Source organism: Meles meles, chromosome X (genome assembly GCF_922984935.1).
Source record: "Meles meles chromosome X, mMelMel3.1 paternal haplotype, whole genome shotgun sequence".
Lineage (NCBI taxonomy): Eukaryota > Metazoa > Chordata > Mammalia > Carnivora > Mustelidae > Meles > Meles meles.
Window position 1 is genome coordinate 129,126,717 of NC_060087.1, and position 22,523 is coordinate 129,149,239.

At 42.2% G+C, this 22,523-nt stretch overlaps 1 protein-coding gene across 1 annotated transcript; it reads left to right on the forward strand.

The window, feature by feature from the left end:
- Nucleotides 1-2,899: 2,899 nt before the first annotated feature.
- Nucleotides 2,900-13,071, forward strand: VMA21 (vacuolar ATPase assembly factor VMA21). The gene is made up of 3 exons (XM_045996215.1): nt 2,900-3,067; nt 8,518-8,627; nt 9,221-13,071. The coding sequence occupies exons 1-3, from the start codon at nt 3,015-3,017 to the stop codon at nt 9,361-9,363; spliced, it is 306 nt and encodes a 101-aa protein (XP_045852171.1). The 5' UTR covers nt 2,900-3,014; the 3' UTR covers nt 9,364-13,071.
- Nucleotides 13,072-22,523: the final 9,452 nt, after the last annotated feature.

Here is a 22,523-nt window from a genome sequence, read left to right on the forward strand (position 1 = left end):
TGGTTGGGGTCATAAACACTTCACTGGTCCTTGCTGTTCCAGCACAGCTCATAGATCACTCTCAGGTTTGCTGTTACTTCTTGTATCAATACGGGACAATTGTACTAACATCAGCCATTGCCTACAGGTGCACCTCGTTCGTTTCTCACTAGTTCTCACAAGAAACCAGAGGGTCTGCAATTAGACCTTGAGAAGTAGGTAATGGGGAAGTCCGGAGGTTTTTGTGCATGTAGCAAATTCTTTTGTGACCAGCTGAAGATAGTTCCTGTTCCTATAGAATGCCTTACTGCCCTGAATACAGTCGACACTGTTGGACATCCTCCTCAGTGCTCCTCCTGCCCCCATCTCTTTGTCTCGGAACTTCTTTTCACCATCCTCTTACCCTCACGTTCCTGGTCGGTTTGTCGCTGGCCGCGACACTTAACCATTCTGATAGAGTAAGTTAGACAGGAGCTGGAGACAAAGGTGGTGACAGACACATGACACATTACAAGCCTGACGGCACAACATCCTGACTTTGTGACTTTTAACATCCTGGTCTTAAGTCTTCGAATACCCTTGGGCTGACAGGACAAGAGCCACAGGTAGAGAACTTGCACTCTTCTCTCCAGCCTCGACCCCCAGGGTAACCTATAGTTTTACACCTTGGTTTCAATCCCCACCCCTGTGGAGGAAAATGGCCCTGACAGTTTCAGCAAGAACCTTGTAGGGCCAGAAGACTCCCCCTCCCAACTGGTAGGAGGAGTTACTGAGGTTTTACAAAACAACTTCAGTTGGATACTCGCCCCTGGTTAGGACCTACAACCTATGCAGACACAAAAAGAAGAGACCCCTAGCTCCAGTGCAGTTGCCGCTTCTGGGCCCAACCGCCCTCCAAACTTAAGAATGCACTGTCCCTAAAAAACTGCTTTGTGCTAGCTACTTTCCTTCTGGTTATCTTTATTTGTGCACGGATCCTTTGTGGGGGATCCAAGAGACCTCTCTGCACACAATGCAGACTCTCTCCCACCAGTAACAATTCGATTTGCAGTTCATTGTTAAGGTAGCCCCAGCAAGCTAATACTACTGTATCAGTGGCTTGCAGTCTTTTCACTACCAAGAACCTTTTTGCTCTTTGATCTCCTGTGGACCCAGTTCATTTATATAACAAATATTTATTGAGCACCTACTATATACCAGGCCCTTAATGTAGGCATTGGAGATACACAAAGTCACAAAGCGAAGTTCCCTCCTCTTGAGCTCATTCTGTATGTTTTAGTATATGTGCTGCCGAAGCGAGCACCATTCTGTATGTTTTAAAAGATTTAGTCGGCAAAGTATATTACGGCTTAGTTTAGTAATAATTTGTATATTTTCTCATGAGATAACAAGTATTACCTCATCAATGTGATATAATTAGTGCCTAAAATCAAAGAAAGGTCATATTCTAAGTAGCTATTGATCTCCTATGGCAAGTAAACGGAATTTTTTAGGGTTTTTTTTAAACATATTGAAAATTATTCTCAGAAACTCCAAGTATGGATCCCTAGGGGTACAAGAACTTCATTATAGGGTGATTAGCTAGAGCAGGGGTGGCAAATTTTTCCTGTGAAGGGCCAGATATTATGGACTATACGTCTCTGTTACAAGTACATAATATTGCTATTGTAGTTTGAAAGCAGCTATAGATGATACAAACTAATGAGTATGGTGGAATTCCAATAAAATTGTATTTATGGACACTGAAATTTGAATTTCATACCATTTTCACGTGTGGCAAAATATTAACTCTTCTTTTGATTTTTTTCATCCATTGAAAACGGAAAACCCTTTCTTAATTCACAAGCTGTAGGAAAACAATTTGCAGGCGGGCTGTATGTATTCACCCAGATGGCCACAGTTTGCCAACCCCACAGTTAAATTTTAATTTTGCCCTAGTTCTGGAATTAGATGATTCTTAACCCCCTAAGGTTCTAGATGAGGACCATAGAGGAAATCAGTTTGAGCTCAAACCCAGGCTACTTGCAGCCCAGCCCACAGTGCTTATCGCTGTTTTAAGCTGCCCTGTTTGGTTATGATTTCATATGCGGTCTTTGTATCCATGTGGTGCAGAAAATAGATGTGTGGTCAGCGGCCCATTTCCAGGCGTTGACCATGTAAGGGTTGTCCTCTTACTAGCTGCCAGTGGCAACCTTATTTTGTCAAGCCTGACCCTATGCTTACCGCACTGTTTTCGTTTATACGTCTCTCGGGTTGCGCGGGCCCGGGAGGCCCATCTGTCCCTTACTATTTGAGTCCCTGTTGTCTCATTGGCAGCTTTCTGAGAAGCTGCAAAATGTTTTTAACCTGAAGTGGAAGTTGGGGTCACTGGCATCGTCAGGCCCGGACAGTCACGCTCAGCAAGGGCTCTTTCAGCTCTGACATGGACTAGCTTGCGGACTCCCGTGAGTGTTAAACTAACTCCTCCCACTTTCCCAGGGCTGGACTTTCACTGCTGGTAATAATAATGAGGCGTTTCTCAAGGGCTGGGAAATAGTGAGCACTTCTTTTTTTGTGTTGTCTTCAGAAATTGCTTGGTTGCCTAGGACCACAGTCTTCTGCCTGCTCGTCCCTCTTCGCGGCTCATCTGCTCCGGTAGCCTCGACACCGCAGCTTGGCGACGCGGTTCGGAGGGGGACCAGAGGTGCTCCCGCGCGCTCAGGGGGCGGCGGCAGCGCCGTCCACCTCGGAGGATCATGCTGCGAGGCAAGTCCCGGCTCAACGTGGGGTGGCTGGGCTACTCGCCCGGCCTGCTCCTCGAACACAGACAGCTCTTCACAGAGCGCACGCCTCGGAGCCCTAGCCGGTAAGTCACGTGAACGCCGGCGTCGCTCAACGTCACCATGGCGCGCCGCACTTGCGCACTGCGTCCCGCCTCCCGGCTCTGGCCGGCACTTCCGGCGCGGCACTCCTCTACCGGTCGCCTACCGAGCGGAGTGAGTGCGGTCCTAGAGCCCAGCCCGCCTCCCAGCACCTGCTGCGGGCGCGGCTACACCATGGAGCGCCTTGATAAAGTGGCGCTAAATGCGCTGCAGCCACCCGACTTCAGGTAGTCCCGAGCGGGCCCCAGACCGGGTAGGGGTCCTGACCGCAAGGCGACCTGGCCCTGGCCTGGAGTGGGGTGTAAAGGAAGGCCTGAACAGAGCGGGCTGGCCTGCAGTGGGTGTGAGGTCTGGACCCTCGGGGCCGGGCTGCGGGATGGGGGAGGACGGAGGCAGGTTGGGGTCTGCATCGTCTACACGCACGGAAGCTGGGGCTCGGGGTCATAGGGGAGAGGTCGGCGGGCCTTCAGCTGGCGCTCCTGTTCTAGCCTTTCCTTTCGCTGTCGTCTATTTTGCGATCTTGCTCTCTGCAATCTCTCCCCACTGCAGGGTGAGCTCCCTGAGGACAGGAACCCGACCTTCTCCATCTACGTGTTCCCTACGGGGCCTGCATCGTTGGGGTTTAAATGTTTGCTGTATGAATGAACGAGGGGAAGAGAGTAGGGCTTCCCCTGGTTTAAGACTTCACTTGGGGGAATTAGTAGGATGAGGGTTGGTGGCTAAATAGAACGGCTGTTCTGGCCCACTGTGGCCCACTAGCCTAGCCAATGATACCTGGGTAGGCAAAAGGGTGGAGAAGGATTTAGCTGCCATTTGATGATGACCTACTGTGTGCCAGACTCAACTTAGGCTCTTTATTACATACTTTAGTAAAATTAAGAAAGTGTTGTTCCCCCTTAAAAAAAAAAAGAAGATAAAGTTACTCAGGACAAGTGACTTGCCCAAGATCACACAGTTAGGACACACAATTAGTAAGTGTTGAAGCTGGTATTTGACCAATCCCGCTGATTCCAAAACCTGTAATCTTTGAAGCCCCATGATCCTTTTCTCTCTCTTATGATGTCAGTATAGATGTTTTTTAAATTATTTTTTACTAGTGAGGATACCAACATAATTTTGTCAGGTACACTTATAATAATACAGTGTAGCCCTCCTACATCTGATTCTAGTATTTCATAATGGAATTTGCAGTGAAACCTACTTGCAGAGGAAGTCTTGATTGCCACAGAAGGGAAGTAGTAAGCTGTATCTGCCTACTGCTTGCTGCAGAAGTTCATATCAAGTGGGTAAACTATAGGTGGTTTAGAGTGGTAGAACAGTAAGGTTCATCCTAAGTTATTTCTTTGTTAGAGGCCCACTTTAATTCTGGATTTTTCTCGTTCTTTATTTCTTTTTTTTTTTTTAAAGATTTTATTTATTTATTTGACAGAGATCACAAGTGGGCAGAGAGGCAGGCAGAGAGAGAGGAGGAAGCAGGCTCCCTGAGGAACAGAGAGCCCGATGCGGGGCTCGATCCCAGGACCCTGAGATCATGACCTGAGCCGAAGGCAGAGGCTTAACCCACTGAGCCACCCAGGCGCCCCTCTCGTTCTTTATTTCTAACAAGTCTCTGTAACACCCAGTGAGAGAGTCGTAGAAGAAATCAGTTGAATGATACCAGTTACTTTGTTTTAGAATGATTCACCTGTTAGACCCAAGCTGGCTTGTGCCTGCAGAACTGCCAGCTGTGGTGGGGATGTGGCTGGAAGCCAAAGAGAAGATGTCCTGTAAACATTAGAGGAAGTTTGCTAGTTTTCAAAAGTCTGTGTGCTTAACTTGATACTTAGTCCCATATTTGTGAGGTCATAACCCAGAATCAAAATTTTGGAGCGTAGGGTAAAAAAAGTGAAAAAGAGTTGAAAATAAACTGCAAATTGTTAAGCTGAGCCCATGCCTGGTATAAGAGTGTGGGGCTAGAAATTAACATGTAGAAAAGAGAAGACTAGGTTTAAGCGGTGGGGTTGTAAATGCTTTTGTTTGCCTTAACACATTTTTGTATGGTTATTACAGCATCTTTTCAATAATGATGTGTTCTGAAGGCCAGGTGAGATATTACATATTTAAGAGAGATGATCTGAAGAACAAAAGAACCAGTTAACACTCCCTTTCTCTAGATTCTCAAGCTTTGTTTCTTCATCAGGTTAGATTATTTTAACTTTGCATGCCTAAAACACATACTTGAACTCACCATAGAAACACCCAGGTCATGTTTTTTGTTGGGATTCATGAAAGAAGTGGTCAAGGGGCGCCTGGGTGGCTCAGTGGTTAAGCCGCTGCCTTCGGCTCAGGTCATGATCTCAGGGTCCTGGGATCTAGCCCCGCATCGGGCTCTCTGCTCAGCGGGGAGCCTGCTTCCTTCCCCTCTCTCTGCCTGCCTCTCTGCCTACTTGTGATCTCTCTCTGTCAAATAAATAAATCTTTAAAAAAAAAAAGAAAGAAAGAAGTGGTCAAATACTTACGTTGAATTTTTATAGACCTACCGTAGAGCTACTCATATTCTTCATGAGGATTACACAATAAATTTCCCGAAAAGTTTACTACCAGGAAACAGTTTAAGGGAGCATGACTATATAGATGAGGATTGTGTAGCTCAGTGATCATTGTAGGAGGATGTGTTGAAAGATGACCCACTGAAGTAGGGAAAGAAAATATTACAACTTCTACATGAATTTATTTTAACCATATCTTTTTTAGTATCTAGTTTCGCACATGTTTTATATTTTAAGTAATGAATTGATAATATGTGTGTAGATGATCTGTTCAAAAAGATCAGTATGCCTTTATATGGGCTTTGTGCTCAAAACTTATATTTAAGATGGATTAATAGTCAAAAAAGTTTGTAGACCATTGTTTATATGCCATGAACTTGAGATGTTCCCTTCCTTTCTGGGCTTCCAGAAACAACCTTGCTAATCATTTACACAGTTAAAAGAACCCCTTTGCCTGGGTTTTCTAGGGCTCCAGAGAAATGTGCAGGACTAATAGGAAGCAAGGTGGCACGGTAAGTCCTGTAATAACAGGTATGAGCTAAGTGTGATGGCATCCCAGAGCAATGAGTCGTTTCAGGCGGAATGATCAGGAAAAGTGCCTAGAGGATAGGCTCTGTTGAGGGGGACTTTGAAGGCTTGGTTATCTCCTTCCTAAAGACACGGACAAGGGCGCCTGGGTGGCTCAGTTGGTTAAACAACTGCCTTCGGCTCAGGTCATTACCCTGGAGTCCCAGGATTGAGTCCGGCATCGGGCTCCCTGCTCTGCAGGGAGTCTGCTTCTCCCTCTGACCCTCCACCCACCCTGACTCTCTCAAATAGTAAATAAATAAAATCTTAAAAAAGATGTGGACAAAAACTGGAGCCTCTCAGGATTACCAGAAAGAGAATTAAGTTCAAGTGTTGACAATAAGCGTAAAGTGTGAAGTGTGTTAAGGTAGTCTGATGATAGATTTAAGAGACGAAAAAGGCCCTTGAGCTAAGTGATTAAAGCTATAGGGTTTACTGCGTTTGCAGTGTACGTGGTGGTATGTATCTGTATGAGGTACAAATGTGTCCAGGGTTGCTGGAAACCTACTGTCGCTTCACTTTGCAGTAGTGCTGCTCATTTGTAGCAATGTATAGGACAAATCCTGACATATATCTACTTACTGAAAAGTCAGTGAAACAACATTAAGGAACATTTTGAAAATGGGGAAATAACTTTATTTTTGTATATTAATCTGTAGTCCTTTTTTATTTGCACACATTTTTACATAATTGGAATAGTATATGTCAGGGGTTGGTGAAGTTCTTCTGTAAAGGACCAGATAGCAACTATTTGAAGTTTTGAGGGCCGTATAGTTTGGTACCACTACTCAGCTTGTCCTTTGTAGCTCCAAAGCCACCTTAGATGATACGTAAACAAATGGGTGTGTCTGTGTTCCAGTTAAACTTTATTTATAGAAATAGGCATTGGGCCCTTAGGCCTTATTTTGCAGATCCCTGATATACATAATATGATGTAGTTTGCCTTGTGTTCATTTGTCACACAAGGACTTTCTGAGTAATGGTCAGAATTTTTTTGCTGGATCCATATATTGATACACATCAATTGTGAAATCATTTTCTTATTGTGGACATTTTTATTGTATCCAGTTTCGTTTGTGGTTTTATGTTAATCTTTTTTATGTTAGTCTTTGTATTAATATTTTAAGTAGCAGATTATCAGACTTGTTTTTCTTCAAGTATAAATTTGAAAAGCTTGATTGCGTTCTTCAGAATGGTTTTCTTATATTCTGGATCAAAACTTTCTCCACTGGAATATTTCCTTGATTTTAAAATAACCTCCGGACAAATAGAATTCACTGAATAGAAGGTGTTTTGACATTAAATTTTTTTTTTTAGCTTCAGTTTTTTATTTATTTTTTATTTTTTTTATAAACATATAATGTATTTTTATCCCCAGGGGTAAGGTCTGTGAATCGCCAGGTTTACACACTTCACAGCACTCGGCATCAGGGAAATACAAATCAAAACCACAATGAGATCACCTCACACCAGTCAGAATGGCTAAAATGAACAAGTCAGGAAATGACAGATGCTGGCGAGGATGCGGAGAAAGGGGAACCCTCCTCCACTGTTGGTGGGAATGCAAGCTGGTGCAACCACTCTGGAAAACAGCATGGAGGTTCCTCAAAATGTTGAAAATAGAACTACCCTATGACCCAGCAATTGCACTACTGGGTATTTACCCTAAAGATACAAACGTAGTGATCCAAAGTGATCGTGCACCCGAATGTTTATAGCAGCAATGTCCACAATAGCCAAACTATGGAAAGAACCTAGATGTCCATCAACAGATGAATGGATAAAGAAGAAGTGGTATATATACACAATGGAATACTATGCAGCCATCAAAAGACATTAAATTTTTTAAAAAGACTTTATTTATTTATTTGACAGAGAGAGAGATTACAAGTAGGCAGAGAGGCAGGCAGAGAGAGAGAGAGATCACAAGTAGGCAGAGAGGCAGGCAGAGGGAGAGAGGGAAGCAGGCTCCCCACTGAGCAGAGAGTCCGATGTGGAGCTCGATCCCAGGACCCCGGGATCATGACCTGAGCCGAAGGCAGAGGCTTTACCCACTAAGCAACCCAGGCACCCCTTGACATTAAATTTTTAATGAGTCCATGTTGCATGAAGACTATCTAAGTTGTACTATAGCTATTTAATTACAAAGAAAGTAAGTTTCCTTCAGCTGCATCCACATTGTTCTAGACGGCTTTTTCTCTGGAGATCTCTCATGCCTTGTTTGTACTGTGTCCAGCTGGCCCTTGATAGTGTGCTTTGTGGAGGAACGTCATTAGTTGTTTTCTCTCTTCTCCTTCACTGTCTCCGTTATATATTCGGTGATTAGGGTGTGCTTGCATAGCACTCTGGATACTACAAACCCCTTTCATAGTTTGACGCTTCCTCTCACACTGGATCTGAATGGCAGTTTCTTGGGTGTTCTCTAGCTCTTCGGGATCTTCTCATTTTGAGTTCCTGACTCCTCTTCCTCTGTCCAGTGCTTCTAAGGCAGAGGCAAGGTTTCCAGCATCTTTCTGTGGACACAAAACCAGTTGGAAATGGCTGTGCAGGTTCTGATTTTCTCTTTGTTTACTTTCTTCCAGAAACGAAAGTTCATTAGCATCTACCCTGAAGACGCTCCTGTTCTTCACAGCTTTAATGATCACTGTACCTATTGGGTTATATTTCACGACTAAGTCTTACGTTTTTGAAGGTAATCCTAAATGATAAAACAAGACATTTCCGCCTTAGTATATTTAAGATTCTATGTGTTTATGATCTCTTTATATCTGTAAGCTGGGTATTCTTAATTTGCTGCTTCCATCTGTTTCTGTTTTGCTTTTCAAAAATCATGTTGTTCAAGTGAGTCTTCCTTCATGAAATTAACTTGTTCATCATTGAGTCATTTTAGCGTGACAGTGTATTTGTTGATGGTTCTGTGAAATAGCTTGCAAGTCCTTTCTCTTACTATACCTCTGACAGCAAGATTTGGCTGACATGAGAGGAGGAATTTGGGGCAATGTACCTTTGGTAGCAGACATTAGTAGAAAAAGGAAATTAAGTCCCCTTTGTATGTTGAAGTCTGTAAGTGAAGTGATAATTACATTTTTCACTCAGAATAATGTTCCTTGTGTATAGGAGGTATTCAGATCTTTAAATGAATACTTGATTTATCACCCCCCAAAGTATTCCTTTTTAATTGCCTGACTGGTTAAATAAATATATAGCTAATAAAAAGCAGTATGCTTTGTTTTTTGCACTTTGATAAATTTGGGAATAAAATCGAAACTTTTTTTCTCTTGATAGGCGCCTTTGGAATGTCCAATAGGGACAGCTATTTTTATGCTGCTATTGTTGCGGTGGTCGCCGTCCACGTGGTGTTGGCCCTCTTTGTTTATGTGGCCTGGAATGAAGGCTCCCGACAGTGGCGTGAAGGCAAACAGGATTAAATTGAACATCACCTTTTGATAGCATTAAATTGATTTTTTTAAATGGTAAATGTGTCTGGGGTATTAATGATTTCAATAAAGTTGAGAACATGTTAAAATCCATCTGAAGGAGTCACATTGGACTAGTGTAAATTTTGATCCTTCTAATGCAATGATTTGTATCATCAGTTTTAACTCTACGAGCCTGTCATTTGCAAATGAGAATTTGTAACGTTAAGTTGGTCACAAATAAGTATGTTAACTTAATTATACATTTGAGAAGAATTTGATTATCTCACAGCCAAAAATGTTTTACAGCATTTTGTCTTTTGGTTGGTTTTAAGGTTCACTTCTCTGGATTTGTTAAGATGTCCACAGTGAAGGAAATCTGAGCTGGTTTTTACTGGAGCGCTTTCCCTTACTATTACTAAACTCCTGGGTCATTGGATTCTAGGTTGTAAATTCCTGTGCAAAATTGCTTGAATTGTGGATTTTGGACTTCATCTGAATGTCACTGAAAATTTTGCTTCGAATGTAATTCCTAGTCAATAGGAATCTTTCTCATTACATTATTTCATGGGAAGACTAGGCTGGATCACACCCACACCCTTTTGCGGAAAAGGACTGGCTCATTGAAGGATCTAGGCAGCAAAGCAAAAAGATAGCTACCTGGGCACTTAGCCCTGTGCTTTTAGGCTAACTTTTTAATGATCTGCTTTGCTCTGTCATTGAATAGTGAAGTAATGCTTTCATTACAGGGTTTGTGTAAACTCCCTTTCAGTTTGTTTTTCCTACTTTTCAATAATGTATATGGTAGGGATTTACATTTGGGTGTGCCCATTTTCACATACTTCCTGAAAGTCGATTATTTTTGTCATCCAGGAAGTATTCCTGGGATTGCTAGTCAAGTCTTTTTAAATCAGAGCTGTTATACCCCAGATGTATATAGTTATATAATCCTAAGGTCCTATCTGACGGGAAAAGACCCTGCTGTTTTACTTCGGTACCCTTAGTCTGTTCTTTCCTTCTACTTGGTACTACTTGTGTGCAGTCTAAAAACACACCTGGGAAAATGTGTACTGAAACAGGAAGAGAATTTAAATTCCATGTGATGTTTCCACCTGGAGGTAAACATTATTTTGGTTTATATTCCATGTGCATTTCCTAATGCTAGTTCAGTGCACTGAACATTTGGTTTAAGTTCAAATTCTGCCTGTGTTACCTTATAGCTGTTGACGTTATTTTTCTGGGTGAATGATTATTGGCCATTTTCTTGAAAAAGCACATTCTATCCTTACTCTTTTTTACTAGTCCAATTTCCTGTTACTGGCAATTCCTAATACAGTGGCCCTTGCTGTTTTTGCCATTACCAATTTTTCTCTTCACTTCTGTTTTCATTGTGCAGCTGGACTAAAGGAATAGGGAGGTGGTTAGGCATGAAAGTAAGTAGGCATTTGTGTTTAATTGTTGAGAAAAAGTGAAAGATGACTATTGTAGGACTCTTATTTTTGCCTGTAGTTAAATATTGTCTTCAGTTTAAATATCTTTAAGCCATTATGTTAACTGTAAAGTGTTTTCGTAGAGACTACAGTTTTAGTATAAAATTGTACAAATTTAATATAAAGTTGTAGAATACCCTGGTTTAAGTTTGGGGGGTACTATGTGGTAGATTTCTAAATGGTTGTCCCTTTAGAAGCCTTGTTACACGTAGAATTGTTGTCCACCTAATTTCTTTTCTATAATGCCAAGGTTTTATACTTTTGAGGTCTCATGCTGTTTGTAAAATAAGAATGTCCAACGTTAGATTATTCTGATTTCAGATGTTTGCTGAGTAGAAAATGATATGGGTGTTTTTCTGCAAGTATTTAAACCAGGGATTCATGCAAAAGCAGCTGTAATTTACTCTTGGAAAAAATACCAAGTGTTTGGAGCACTGGGTGTGATGCCAAAACAGTGAACACTGTTATGCTGTAAATAAACAAATTAAAAAAAAAATACCAAGTGTTTGAAAGTTAGAATTGGATGCTAGAGTTGATATTTAAGATTGTTAAAGTACAGGCTTGTTTTCAAACCAGTTAATTTTTTTCCGGAGTTCTGTTAATTCACTACTTCGCTGCTGTTGAAATGACATATGGTATTTGACATACAGATTTATTTTTCAAGATGTCCCACTGACTTCCTCTTGCACAATGTACGTACTTCAGGATATATAGAAAGGAAAGCTAAATTGAGCCCTCATATGTGTTTTAAGATAGGACTATGTTCACTGTTGTTTGAAAAGGGATTGTAAGAATAACCTCAGTTAGGAAGCGTAACTTGAAGTGTCAGCAGGAGCTACTGATAAACACATTGCCTTCCTCATCTCACCTCCCATTTTGCGCTCTCCTGCCAGAATACAATCTTTTCTTTCCTGTTGTGCTAGAAAATGAAGTGTGTCGTAGAATGCATCTGATGTTATTAGCTCTTCAAGTGGATAGACACTGTTTGACGTATTAACAGCAGAATTCAGTTTTGAGCTGTTACTGAAGGAACTTAAACATCTTTTTAAAAACCTCCTATTTCCTGGAAATCTAACATATACATTGTAATAATTAGGCTATTTTCATCATAAAAATCTCATTACCTTTGCCAAAAGAGCCAGCTGATTGACATGTTTGATATTTATCTGCCATTTTCATACAAATTTTATATGTACAGCTAAGAGTACCCAAGGAGACCAGTAAAAACGATTAAATAAGGTGTACGCAAGGAAAGATGATAGCCAAAGGAACATGAAACAACTACCTAGTGTGTATTTCTCATCTCTAGACAAGTTCGTGTTTGTTTTATTTATGATCAAGTGAAGTCGTAGACCATTGCTGGCACCGAATTTGTCACTTGGCTGAGGTCAGCAGCAGATTTTCTCGGCTGTCAAGTGATGTGTGTCCTCCAACAGAGGAGTACAACTCTATTAGTTCAGACTCTACTCTTACACTGAAGATGAGTTTTGCAAGAGCTGGCTGAAGCAACACATTGATAACTTGAGAAGATTTCTTTCTTCATTTGGCAGGAGGGAAAAGGGTCACCTGAGAAGCTAAATTATTTTCAGGGGCTTTGGGAATCTAACCATAACTATTACATGTAATTTATGAATAGTCAAGTCCTTTATATATGCATTAAAATAGTCTGAAATTCCCCAATTTACCCTCATTCCTGGCCACTTTCCTGTTTCATTGCTTCATGTTCTTGAGAATGGATTCTACATTCCTTTTAAGGTATTCTGGGCGTCATATTTGTCGGTTACACATGCTAGTCGTCCTTTTTCTCAAGTTCAGTGTACTCTCACTGGACAGTAATAGCAATAGCTAACAACATCTGCACAGCACCTTACAGTTGGCAAAGAACATTCACATATTCTTGTTTGAGTTTTGCATAGTGAACGTGCTACGAGATGTCTCTTGACATCCTTGCCGAAGATGTTAGAATCTTTAACTCAGTAGAGTCGTTGAGTATGCTATAGTCTTTGAATAGTGCCCTGACTAGGGATGGGGATTAGATGCGCTATTTTGAAAGCTGTGTGCAATTATTTAAATGGGGGGCTTGAGTTCTTTAGCCACTTGAATCGGATTTACTTTTGTAAGTGATACTTTTCTAACTGTTACCTGGATGGATTTTGTATCCATTATATTCCAGCCTGTAATTTGTATAAATTTACCATCTGTTGTCATTAAAAAAGTGTTCGTAATGCGACTTTGATGTGTCCTGATTGAATGACTAGTAAGTTTATTAACATCTCTCTTTTTTAACACTTATTTGCTTCTGTTTATACCAAATAAAATCTATAGAGTTGTCAAGGGTAAGCTTTTACGCAATACTTGTAGACCAGAGGTGCTCAAACTGGTGGGGGTCTCTGAGGGGTACTGAGACAGGAAGGGCTGGTTATACCCCCTCTGTGGTGGCCCCATCAGAAGTGGTGTGGCAGTGGGGAAAGAAAGCATCTTGCCCTGTGGCTTTTTAAAGAAAATTCATTTGGGAGTGAATGGGCTTCAGATACTGCTAAAGGAGTAATATTAGTGACTAAGTAATTAAGTAAGGGGGTAGTTAATTCCTTGCCCTGTCCAGCATGCTACCCCCCTTCCTTGTGCCAGTTGCCTTTGTCTTTGGCCCTCTAACTACCTTTTGATGGTACTCCAGCTAATTTCTGTGCTTCTAAGGGCTCTAGCTAGTTCTTAAAAAATACTGTCCTCCTCTAAAAAAGATTTGAGACATCTCAGTGTCAAAACATAAAGATTATATACGATCCTATGTATATATACAAAGGTACAGACTATAAAATATCCGGGGAACTCAGGACACATAGAGTGGCATTGCAGAGACCACTGGAATCACCTTATAGGATTTACTGCCCAAACCTACCGAGTCAGAACCTCTGGGGGTGGGGCCTGGGATGGAAATAGTTGTTGGTAACAGACCGTATCTGATGAAGCCAGTTTGAGAACTGCTGCTAGAGACTGGGAATTGTTAATGTTTGTTTTTAATGCTGGGCTTGAAGATGTTTGTATAAAGCTGGCCTGAAATAGATACTTTAATAAGCAAAGGTAGAGTTCTGCATAATGCTATATATTGAAGGCTCCGCTTAAAATCAGGAGAGCTGGGGCGCCTGGGTGGCTCAGTGGGCTAAGCCTCTGCCTTCAGCTCAGGTCATGATCCCAGGGTCCTAGGATCAAGCCCCACATCCGGCTCCTGCTCAGCAGGGAGCCTGCTTCTCCCTCTCTCTCTGCCTGCCTCTCTGCCTACTTCTGCCTACTTGTGATCTCTCTCTGCGTGTCAAATAAATAAATAATCTTACAAAAAAAATCAGGAGAGCTTTCTTGGGTACCTGACCGTCATGTTGACTTTGCTTCAGTGTTTAGGAATTCTGTGAAAACTGGTGCAGTGGACAGCCCTCTTAGAAACAGCTTCAGCCTATTAGGAAATGGCCACTGCTGCTCCTGTGATGCCTTCCTCTTATTTGGAATTCTTAAACTGTTTTCTTTGAAGAGAGCGGAAACCTAGCACCGGCATTTAAGAGAGTCTGGTTTCAAAAGTAAAGGAGCTAATGGAGAAGACTGGAAGTGGTTTCGTTCCTAGGCACCTGCTCTATGAATAGTATGGTTCCCCTGCCAGCACGTACTCTTCCCGTCCCTGCTTACATCTTCCACTTCACTTCCTGTACATCCTGCTGTTCTGCCCGTGCTCACTCCCACGTCACAGCTTTCTACTGGCTGTTCCCTCTGCCCGGGACCCTCTCCCTCAGATCCTCCCAGGGCTGGCTCTTTCTCACCCTTTAGGTCTCAGCTCTCCTGCTGCCTCTCTAGAAAGGCTGCCTCCGTCCCGCTCACAACACAATATTGGATGAAATTGCCCTGTTGGCCTGCCTCCACTATGCTGTATGCTTCAGTATGTCCCCTAAATCCCCGGTGCCTCGCGCTTATTTTAGTAGGGATGTTCTTGGCCAACTGAAAGTAACAGAAACCACAGTTCAAACTGGCTTAAACAATGGAAGAGGTCAGAGATGGGGCCAATCTATTCACACAGTTTAGAGTTCCTGTTCCATTTCTCTGTGATTCTCTCTGCATGTCCTCCTCAGCGTGTTGATGACAGCCTCAGGCTTCCCTGTCTCGTGGTAACGGCCACAACCATTCCGAGGCTTCGTTCGTTTGTCCGCCACAGAGAGTCGCCAGCCACTCAGCAGCCTCCCTGGGCTTCACGTACCCACCTGTGAAACAATCACTTTGGCCGGGCAATGCCCAGCGTCGGCGGGTTCATGCTGGACAAGTGACCAGTCCCAAACCAATCACTTGGTTAACTTGGGCCACTCAGTGAGCACCCCTGAGGAAGGAGTTTGGTGCTGGTGAGGTTCCCAGCATGTTTGCTGTGGGCCTCAACAGGTTCGCGAAGTGAAAAGGCAGTATGCAGTGTGCGCACACATGCGGACATCGGTGTAGATAGGGATATAGACAGATACGAATGCAGGGATGGGAGTCATGCACTTCGGAGCATGGAACCAGTGTCATTGGCAGGACATGGCAGGACCTGGTGTGGGGTCATCCTCCAGAGGACCTTACAGCTGCATCAGGGCTGGGCACCTAGTAAGTGGCAAAATACCAGCGCAGTCCCTCTGTACCAAATTTTGTGAGTTCTGCCTCAGGAAGAAAACTGAAATAGTTGGTGAGTCATCAAAATCTTTCTGCCATCTGTATCTGTGGGTTTCCATTTCTAGGACTCTGCACTGTGCTCTGAAGCCCTAAAACATCCCTTCTCTCAACCCCTCCCCACCTTACCCCTCCCCACCACATCTGTGGTTCTTTATAAACACAGGTAGCCAGGGCGGATGCTTTGTGCCTGCATACAAGCGAAGCAGCAGTGCGGCTGGATGTGTTCTTTGTGGGTATGGCACCTGGGGGTTTCCTGTTTAACCGGGTTTCACAGAGCGTAGCAAATGCTGCCGTTACCTGGGATCCTGCTTAACACATGTCCCAGTGATGGTAGTGCAAGAGGCAGCCTAGCACCTGGGTCTGGGACCACAGGCCAGTGCTCTGCTGTGTAATTCTGCAATTATCAGCAATGTCAAGTTTCCCCCCGGCCTGTTAACGTGCGCAAAGACAACGAAAGTAGAATAGAAATAATCTGATTTTTCTCAGCTATATGTAACTATAGAAATACTTGTTTTAAAGAAAAGTGTATATTGCATAGCCTGATGTTACCGCTTTAAAAATATTCACAATAGGAAATGAACATGTTTGGGGGCTGTGAGAAATGAAGTCTGCTCACACTTCTGCATTCCATTTCTTTCCTAAAAATTGGATGTAGAACACAACAAAGGCACCATGCCACCCCCTCACCCCCCAGTATTTCTTTTCTTTTTTTAATTCTGGTTTGTTTGTTTGTTTTGTTTTGACAGTGGCATGGAGCCCATTTTGGGGCTTAAACTCACTGCCCGAGATCAAGACCTGAGCTGAGGGGCGCCTGGGTGGCTCAGTGGTTTAAGCCTCTGCCTTCGGCTCAGGTCATGATCTCAGGGTCCTGGGATTGAGCCCCACATCGGGCTCTCTGCTCAGTGGGGAGCCTATTTCTCCCTCTCTCTCTGCCTGCCTCTCTGCCTACTTGTGACCTCTCTCTCTGTCAGATAAATAAATAAAATATTCAAAAAAAAAAAGACCTGAGCTGAGATCAAGAGACACTTAACCGACTGAGCCACCAAGGTGCCCCTCCCCTAGTATTTCTACTGCTTCTACATAAATATGCAGTGCTCTGCCTCCACTCTTTGCTCAGTCCTCCCTCCCGACCCATCTTGGACCAACTAGAATTGGGACTGATAGTTGAACGGGAAATGAATAGAAAGCTCAGCAAAATGGCATAAGCAAGAGAAGTTAAACCATTTTTTCCAACTGACTTGGCAGAGGCTCTGGTGAGAATTGCCCTGTGTGGTAGGTGGGATTCTAAGTCGCCCCCAAGAATGCCCCTGCCTCGTGTACATGCCTTGTATCTTGTCCACCTCTTGACTATGCATGGAACCTGTGAATGTGATGGGATAGTAACTCTCTGGATTAGATTAGCGCACGAATTTGCTCAGGCCACCATAACCAAGTACCACAGACCGTGTGGCTTCAACAACAGAAACATATTGTCGCGCAGTTCTTCTGGAGGCCAGAAGTCCAAGATCCAGGTGTTGGCAGAACTGAGGAACCTTGGCTTATAGATGGCCATCTTCTCCCTGTGTCTTCACATGCTCTTCCCTCTGTTTGCCCGTGGCCTCATCTTTTCTCATGAGGACATGAGTCATAATGCACTAGAGCTCACCCTGATAACCTCATTTTAACTAATTGCGTCTTTAAAGACTGGATCTCCAAATACCTTCACATTCTGAAATATTGGGGGTTAGGACTTCAACATAGGGATGGCATTCAGCCCTGTAATATTTCATTATATAGTTTCCTGGACAGAATAATGACTCCCCAAATATGGTCACATCCTAACCCTGAGAAATTGTGGAAAAAGAAGTAAAGGTGCAGATAGACTGAAGTTTGCTATTTAGCCGACTTTAGGAGGAGACTATCCTGGATTATCTGGATGGGCTCAGTATTATCACAGGGGTTTTGTGGTAGACCAAAAAAATAGCATTCCAAAGATGTACTCACCGATTCCTAGATCCTGTGAATATTACTTTGTATGTCAAGAGTGATTATCACTTTACATGGAGAAAGATGTGATTAAATCAAGGATCTTGAGAAGAGGAGTTTCCCTGGGTTATTTTGGTAGGTGATCCTTGATAATCCTTCATAAACTTAATGCAGTCACATGTATCCTTACAAGATGGAGGCAGGGGGAGTTTGAAACACGCCCATGCAGAGGAGAAGGCCATGTGAAGACAGAGGCTGAGACCACAGTGATGTGACCGCAAGCTAAGGAGGCCTGGGGCCCACAGAAACAGTAAGAGATGGGAGGATCCTCCCCTAGAGCCTCCAGAGGGAGTGCGGCTGTACCCACGCCTTGATTTTGGACTACTAACTTCCACCTGAAACCCCATGATTGCAGTTCCTTGGGTAAGTCACCGGCTTCTCAAAACACCAAGAGCCCAGTGGTGACCGAGAGAGTTGGAGGGGGTGCTTCACAATTTGGTTCTCAACTGGCCTGACCCCCACTCCTAATTTGCAGCTGGGTGAGTGCATTTCCATGCAGGTAAGCATCATTTCAACCAATTTTGCTGACACTGTATGCCCAGAGCACTGCCTTGTGCCTGCCACAGAATAGGTATACAGTGGATGTGTTGAGTGAATGAATGTCATTCCATATTGTGTCCCTTTTTAGAATTCTTTCTATTGAGTTTGATATTAACATATGCTTTCTGTTTGCTTGAGTCCTTGAGGCAGCTGGAACTGCAATGGAGAGGGAGTCCACTGGGGGGACAGGAGCAGCTCTGCTCAACCCACATTAGTGACAGGGCAACCTCCAGACTTTGACCGTCTATCTACCCTTAACACAGTGTTTTCTACAGAATGCCCATTATTCATCTTTTATATCATCCAAACACATGGTTCTTTATTTAACAGAAATAGATGTGGCTTTCTTTCTAGAAGGTGTGTGTTCTTTCTGTTAATATGGTGGGTTTTAAAAGTTTAACTTGGGATGCCTGGGTGTCTCAGTCAGTTAAACATCTGCTTTCAGCTCAGGTCATGATCTCAGGGTGCTGGGATCAAGCCCTGCATCAGGCTCCCACTCAGCGTGGGAGTCTGCTTCTCCCTCTCTGCACCTCATCCCTACTCTTTCTCTCTCTCAAATAAATAAAATCTTAAAAACAAACAAAAACAAAAAAAAAGTTTAACTATAACAATTCCATAATAACAAGTGATTTTTATGTTGTTACCTGTTTCATTTAGCTTTGATTTTACTACTAATGGTCCATTTCTTTTTTTAAATTTTATTAGGTTATGCTAGTCAGCATACTTAGCAGTAATCTGTTTCTTACTTTTAATAACCTTCAGATAACTTCATGATTATCTCCAGTGCAGGAAGTGTAGCCCAGACCACTGGGGTGACTGTTTGAGCAGGATCCCTCTAACCAGAAACAACAAAATTGTCACACGGAACTCAAGGAGCAAGCTTCCTGAACTCTGATCACATGTTAAAATGCATATAATTCCTTTAACAAAATAAGCATCAGTATGTTGAATATTTAATTATTTTCATTGTTAATATGCAGTGTGGGTTTGGGTGCTTAAAGAGATCTTCTCTCTCCATTAAGCTTCAACTTCTTTGGTGTCATGTCATTACGTTTCATGTTCTGAAGAAATTTTACTGGGTTTTCTGAGAATCTGTCAGACTGTATGTGTCTTGCAAACTAGCTCAATGTGTGTGTTGAACTTCTCATTCCCAAATTTATGAGTTGTAAAAGTTCCTAAATGAGAACTACAGCACATTAAAAATTTTTAAATTGACTTTATTTTTTTAGAAAAATTTTAAGTATACAGCAAAACTGAGTGGAAAGAATAGAGAGTTCCCATGTATCCCCTTAACCCCCTCTCCCCTGAGCCTCCCCTGCCATCAACATCTCAAACCGTAGTGGTACCTTTATTATAATCCACGAGCCGACACTGACGCATCATCATCACCCAAAGTCCATAGTTCACATTCGGCTTTACTCTTGGTGGAATGCATTCTGTGGGTTTGGACAAAAGTATAACATGTATCCACTGTTGTACTATCACACAAAATAGTCTCACTGTCCTTTTTTTAAATATTCTATTTATTTATTTGACAGAGAGATCTCAAGTAGGCAGAGAGGCAGGCAGAGAGAAGAGAAGCAGGATCCCTGATGAGCAGAGCCCGATGCGGGGCTCGATCCCCAGACCCTGAAGATCATGACCTGAGCCGAAGGCAGAGGCTTAAGCCACTGAGCCACCCAGGCCCCCCAAATAGTCTCACTGTCTTAAAACGACCTCTGTACTCAACCTATTCATTCTTCCTCCATCCCAACCCCTGGCAACCACTGATCTTTTTACTGTCTCCATAGTTTTGCCTTTTCCAGGATGATACAGAGTTGAAATCATAAAGTATGTAGTAATTTCATATTGACTTACTTCACTTAATAATATATGTTGACGTTTCCTCAGTGTCCTTTCATGGCTTGATAGCTCATTTAAAAATTTTATTTGTATTTTTTTTCTCATGTTTGTTATTTATTTAATTTTTACTGAAGTATAGTTAACATACAGTGTTATATTAGTTTCAGGTGTACAATATAACGATTCATCAATTCTCTACATCTCTCAGAGCTCATCAAGATAAGTGTACTCTCGATCCCCTCATCTGTTTCACCAATTCCCCACCTACCTCCCCTCTGGCAACCACCTGTTTGTTCACTGTATTTAAGTCTATTTTGTTGTTTCTTTTTTCTTTGTTCATTTGTTTTGTTGTTTAAATTCCATACATGAGTGAAATCATATGGTATTTGTCTTTCTCTATCTGACCTATTTCACTTAGCGTTATACCCTCTAGGCCCATCCATTTTGTTGCTCGTGGCAAGATTGCATTCTTTTTTATAACTGAGTAATATTCCATTGTGGGTGTGTACGTATATGTATATGGATAGATACCACAGATACACACAGTGTACACACATACACCACCATCTTCTTTATTCATTCATCTATGGGCTGCTTCCATCTCATGGGTGTTGAAAATAATGCTGCAATAAACATAGGGGTGCATGTATCTTTTTGAATTAATGTTTTTGTTTTCTTTGGATCAGTACCCAGTGGTGGAATTACTGGATCATATGGTAATGCTATTTTTCATATTTTAAGGAAACTCCATACTGTTTCCATAGTGGCTGCACCAATTTGCATTCCCACCAACGGTGCATGAGGATTCCTTTTTCTCCACATCCTTGCCAATACTTGTTATTTCTTGTATTTATGATTCTAGCCATTCTGACAGGCATGAGTTGATATCTCACTGTGGTTTTAATTTACATTTCCCTAGTGATTAGTGATGTTGAACATCTTTTCATATGTCCGTTGGCCATCTGTAGTCCTCTTAGGAAAAAATGTCTGTTCAGGTCCTCTGCTCATTTTTTTTTTAAAGATTTTATTTATTTATTTGTTAGAGAGAGAGAGATCACAAGTAGGCAGAGAGGCAGGCAGAGGCAGAGGGAGAAGCAGGCTCCTTGCTGAGCAGAGAGCCGGATGCGGGCTCGATCCCAGGACTCTGGGATCATGACCTGAGCCGAAGGCAGAGGCTTTAACCCACTGAGCCACCCAGGCACCCCCCTCTGCTCATTTTTTAACTGGATTATTTCTTTTTCTTGGTGTTGACTTGTTTAAGTTCTTTATATGTTTTGGATACTAACCCTTAATCAGGTATTTCATTTGCAAATATCTTTTCCCATTCCGTAGGTTGCCTTTTTGTTTTGTTCATGGTTTCCTTCACTGTGTAAAAGCTTTATTTTGGTGTAGTCCCAATAGTTTAGTTTTGCTTTTGTTTCCCTTGCCGAAGGAGACCTATCTAGAAAATGTTGCTACAACTGTTGTCTTCTAGGAGTTTTATGGTTTCAGGTCTCAAATTTAGGTCTTTAATCCATTTTGAGTTTATTTTTGTATATGGCATAATAAAGTGGTCCAGTTTCATGCTTTCACATGTAATTGTCCAGTTTTCCCAACATCATTTGTTGAAGAGACTATCTTTCCCCATTGCCTCCTTTGTCATGGATTCATTGGCCATGGATGCATTTCTGTTCCACGGATCTATTCTGTTTCAGTAATCTTTGGTCTCTTTTTGTGCCAGTACCATATTGCTTTGATTACTACAGCTTTGGTATATTTTGAAGTCTGGGATTGTGATGCCTCCAGCATTGCTCTTTCTGAAGGTTGCTTTGGCTATTTGGGGTCTTTTGTGACTACATACAGATTTTAGTATTGTTTGTTTTAGTTGTGTGAAAAATGCTGTTGGTATTTTGATAGGGATTGCCCTGAATCTGTAAATTGCTTTGGGTAGTGTGGACATTTTAATGGTATTGGTTCTTCCAATCCATGGAATATCTTTGTGTCGTCTTTCATTTCTTCCATCCGTGTTTTTATAGTTTTTGAAGTGCAGGTCTTTCACCTCCTTGCTTAAGTTTATTCCTAGGTATTTTATTGCTTTTAATGTAATTACAAATGAAATTGTTTTCTTAATTTCTCTTTCTGCTACTTTATTATTAGTGTATAGATGTGCAACAGATTTCTATGTATTAAGTGTCCTGTGACTTTACTGAATTCTTTCTTCAGTTCTAGTAGTTTTTGGTGGAGTCTTTTCTATATACAGTATCACGTCACCTGCAAATAGTGAAAATTTTACTGCATCCTTACCGGTTTGGACTCCTTTTATTTCTTTTTGTGGTCTGATTGCTAGGACTTCCAGTGCTATGTTGAATAAAAGTGGTGAGAGTAGACATCCTTGTCTTGTTCTTGATCTTAGAGGAAAAGCTCTCAGTTTTTCACCATTGGGTATGATGTTAGCTGTGGGTTTCTCTTTTTTTTTCCTTTTTTTAAAATTAATGCATAATGTATTATTTGCTTCAGGGGCACAGGTCTGTGAATCGTCAGGCTTACACACTTTACAGTACTCACCATAGCACATACCCTCCCCAATGTCCATAATCCCACCACCCTCTCCCTACCTCT

Excerpts from the sequence above, each read along its gene's own strand:
- VMA21 (XM_045996215.1), top strand. The coding sequence starts at position 3,015 with ATGGAGCGCCTTGATAAAGTGGCGCTAAATGCGCTGCAGCCACCCGAC. Across the intron at positions 3,068-8,517 it reads CTGCAGCCACCCGACTTCAG|AAACGAAAGTTCATTAGCAT; the intron begins GTAGTCCCGAGC and ends ACTTTCTTCCAG. Across the intron at positions 8,628-9,220 it reads TAAGTCTTACGTTTTTGAAG|GCGCCTTTGGAATGTCCAAT; the intron begins GTAATCCTAAAT and ends TTCTCTTGATAG.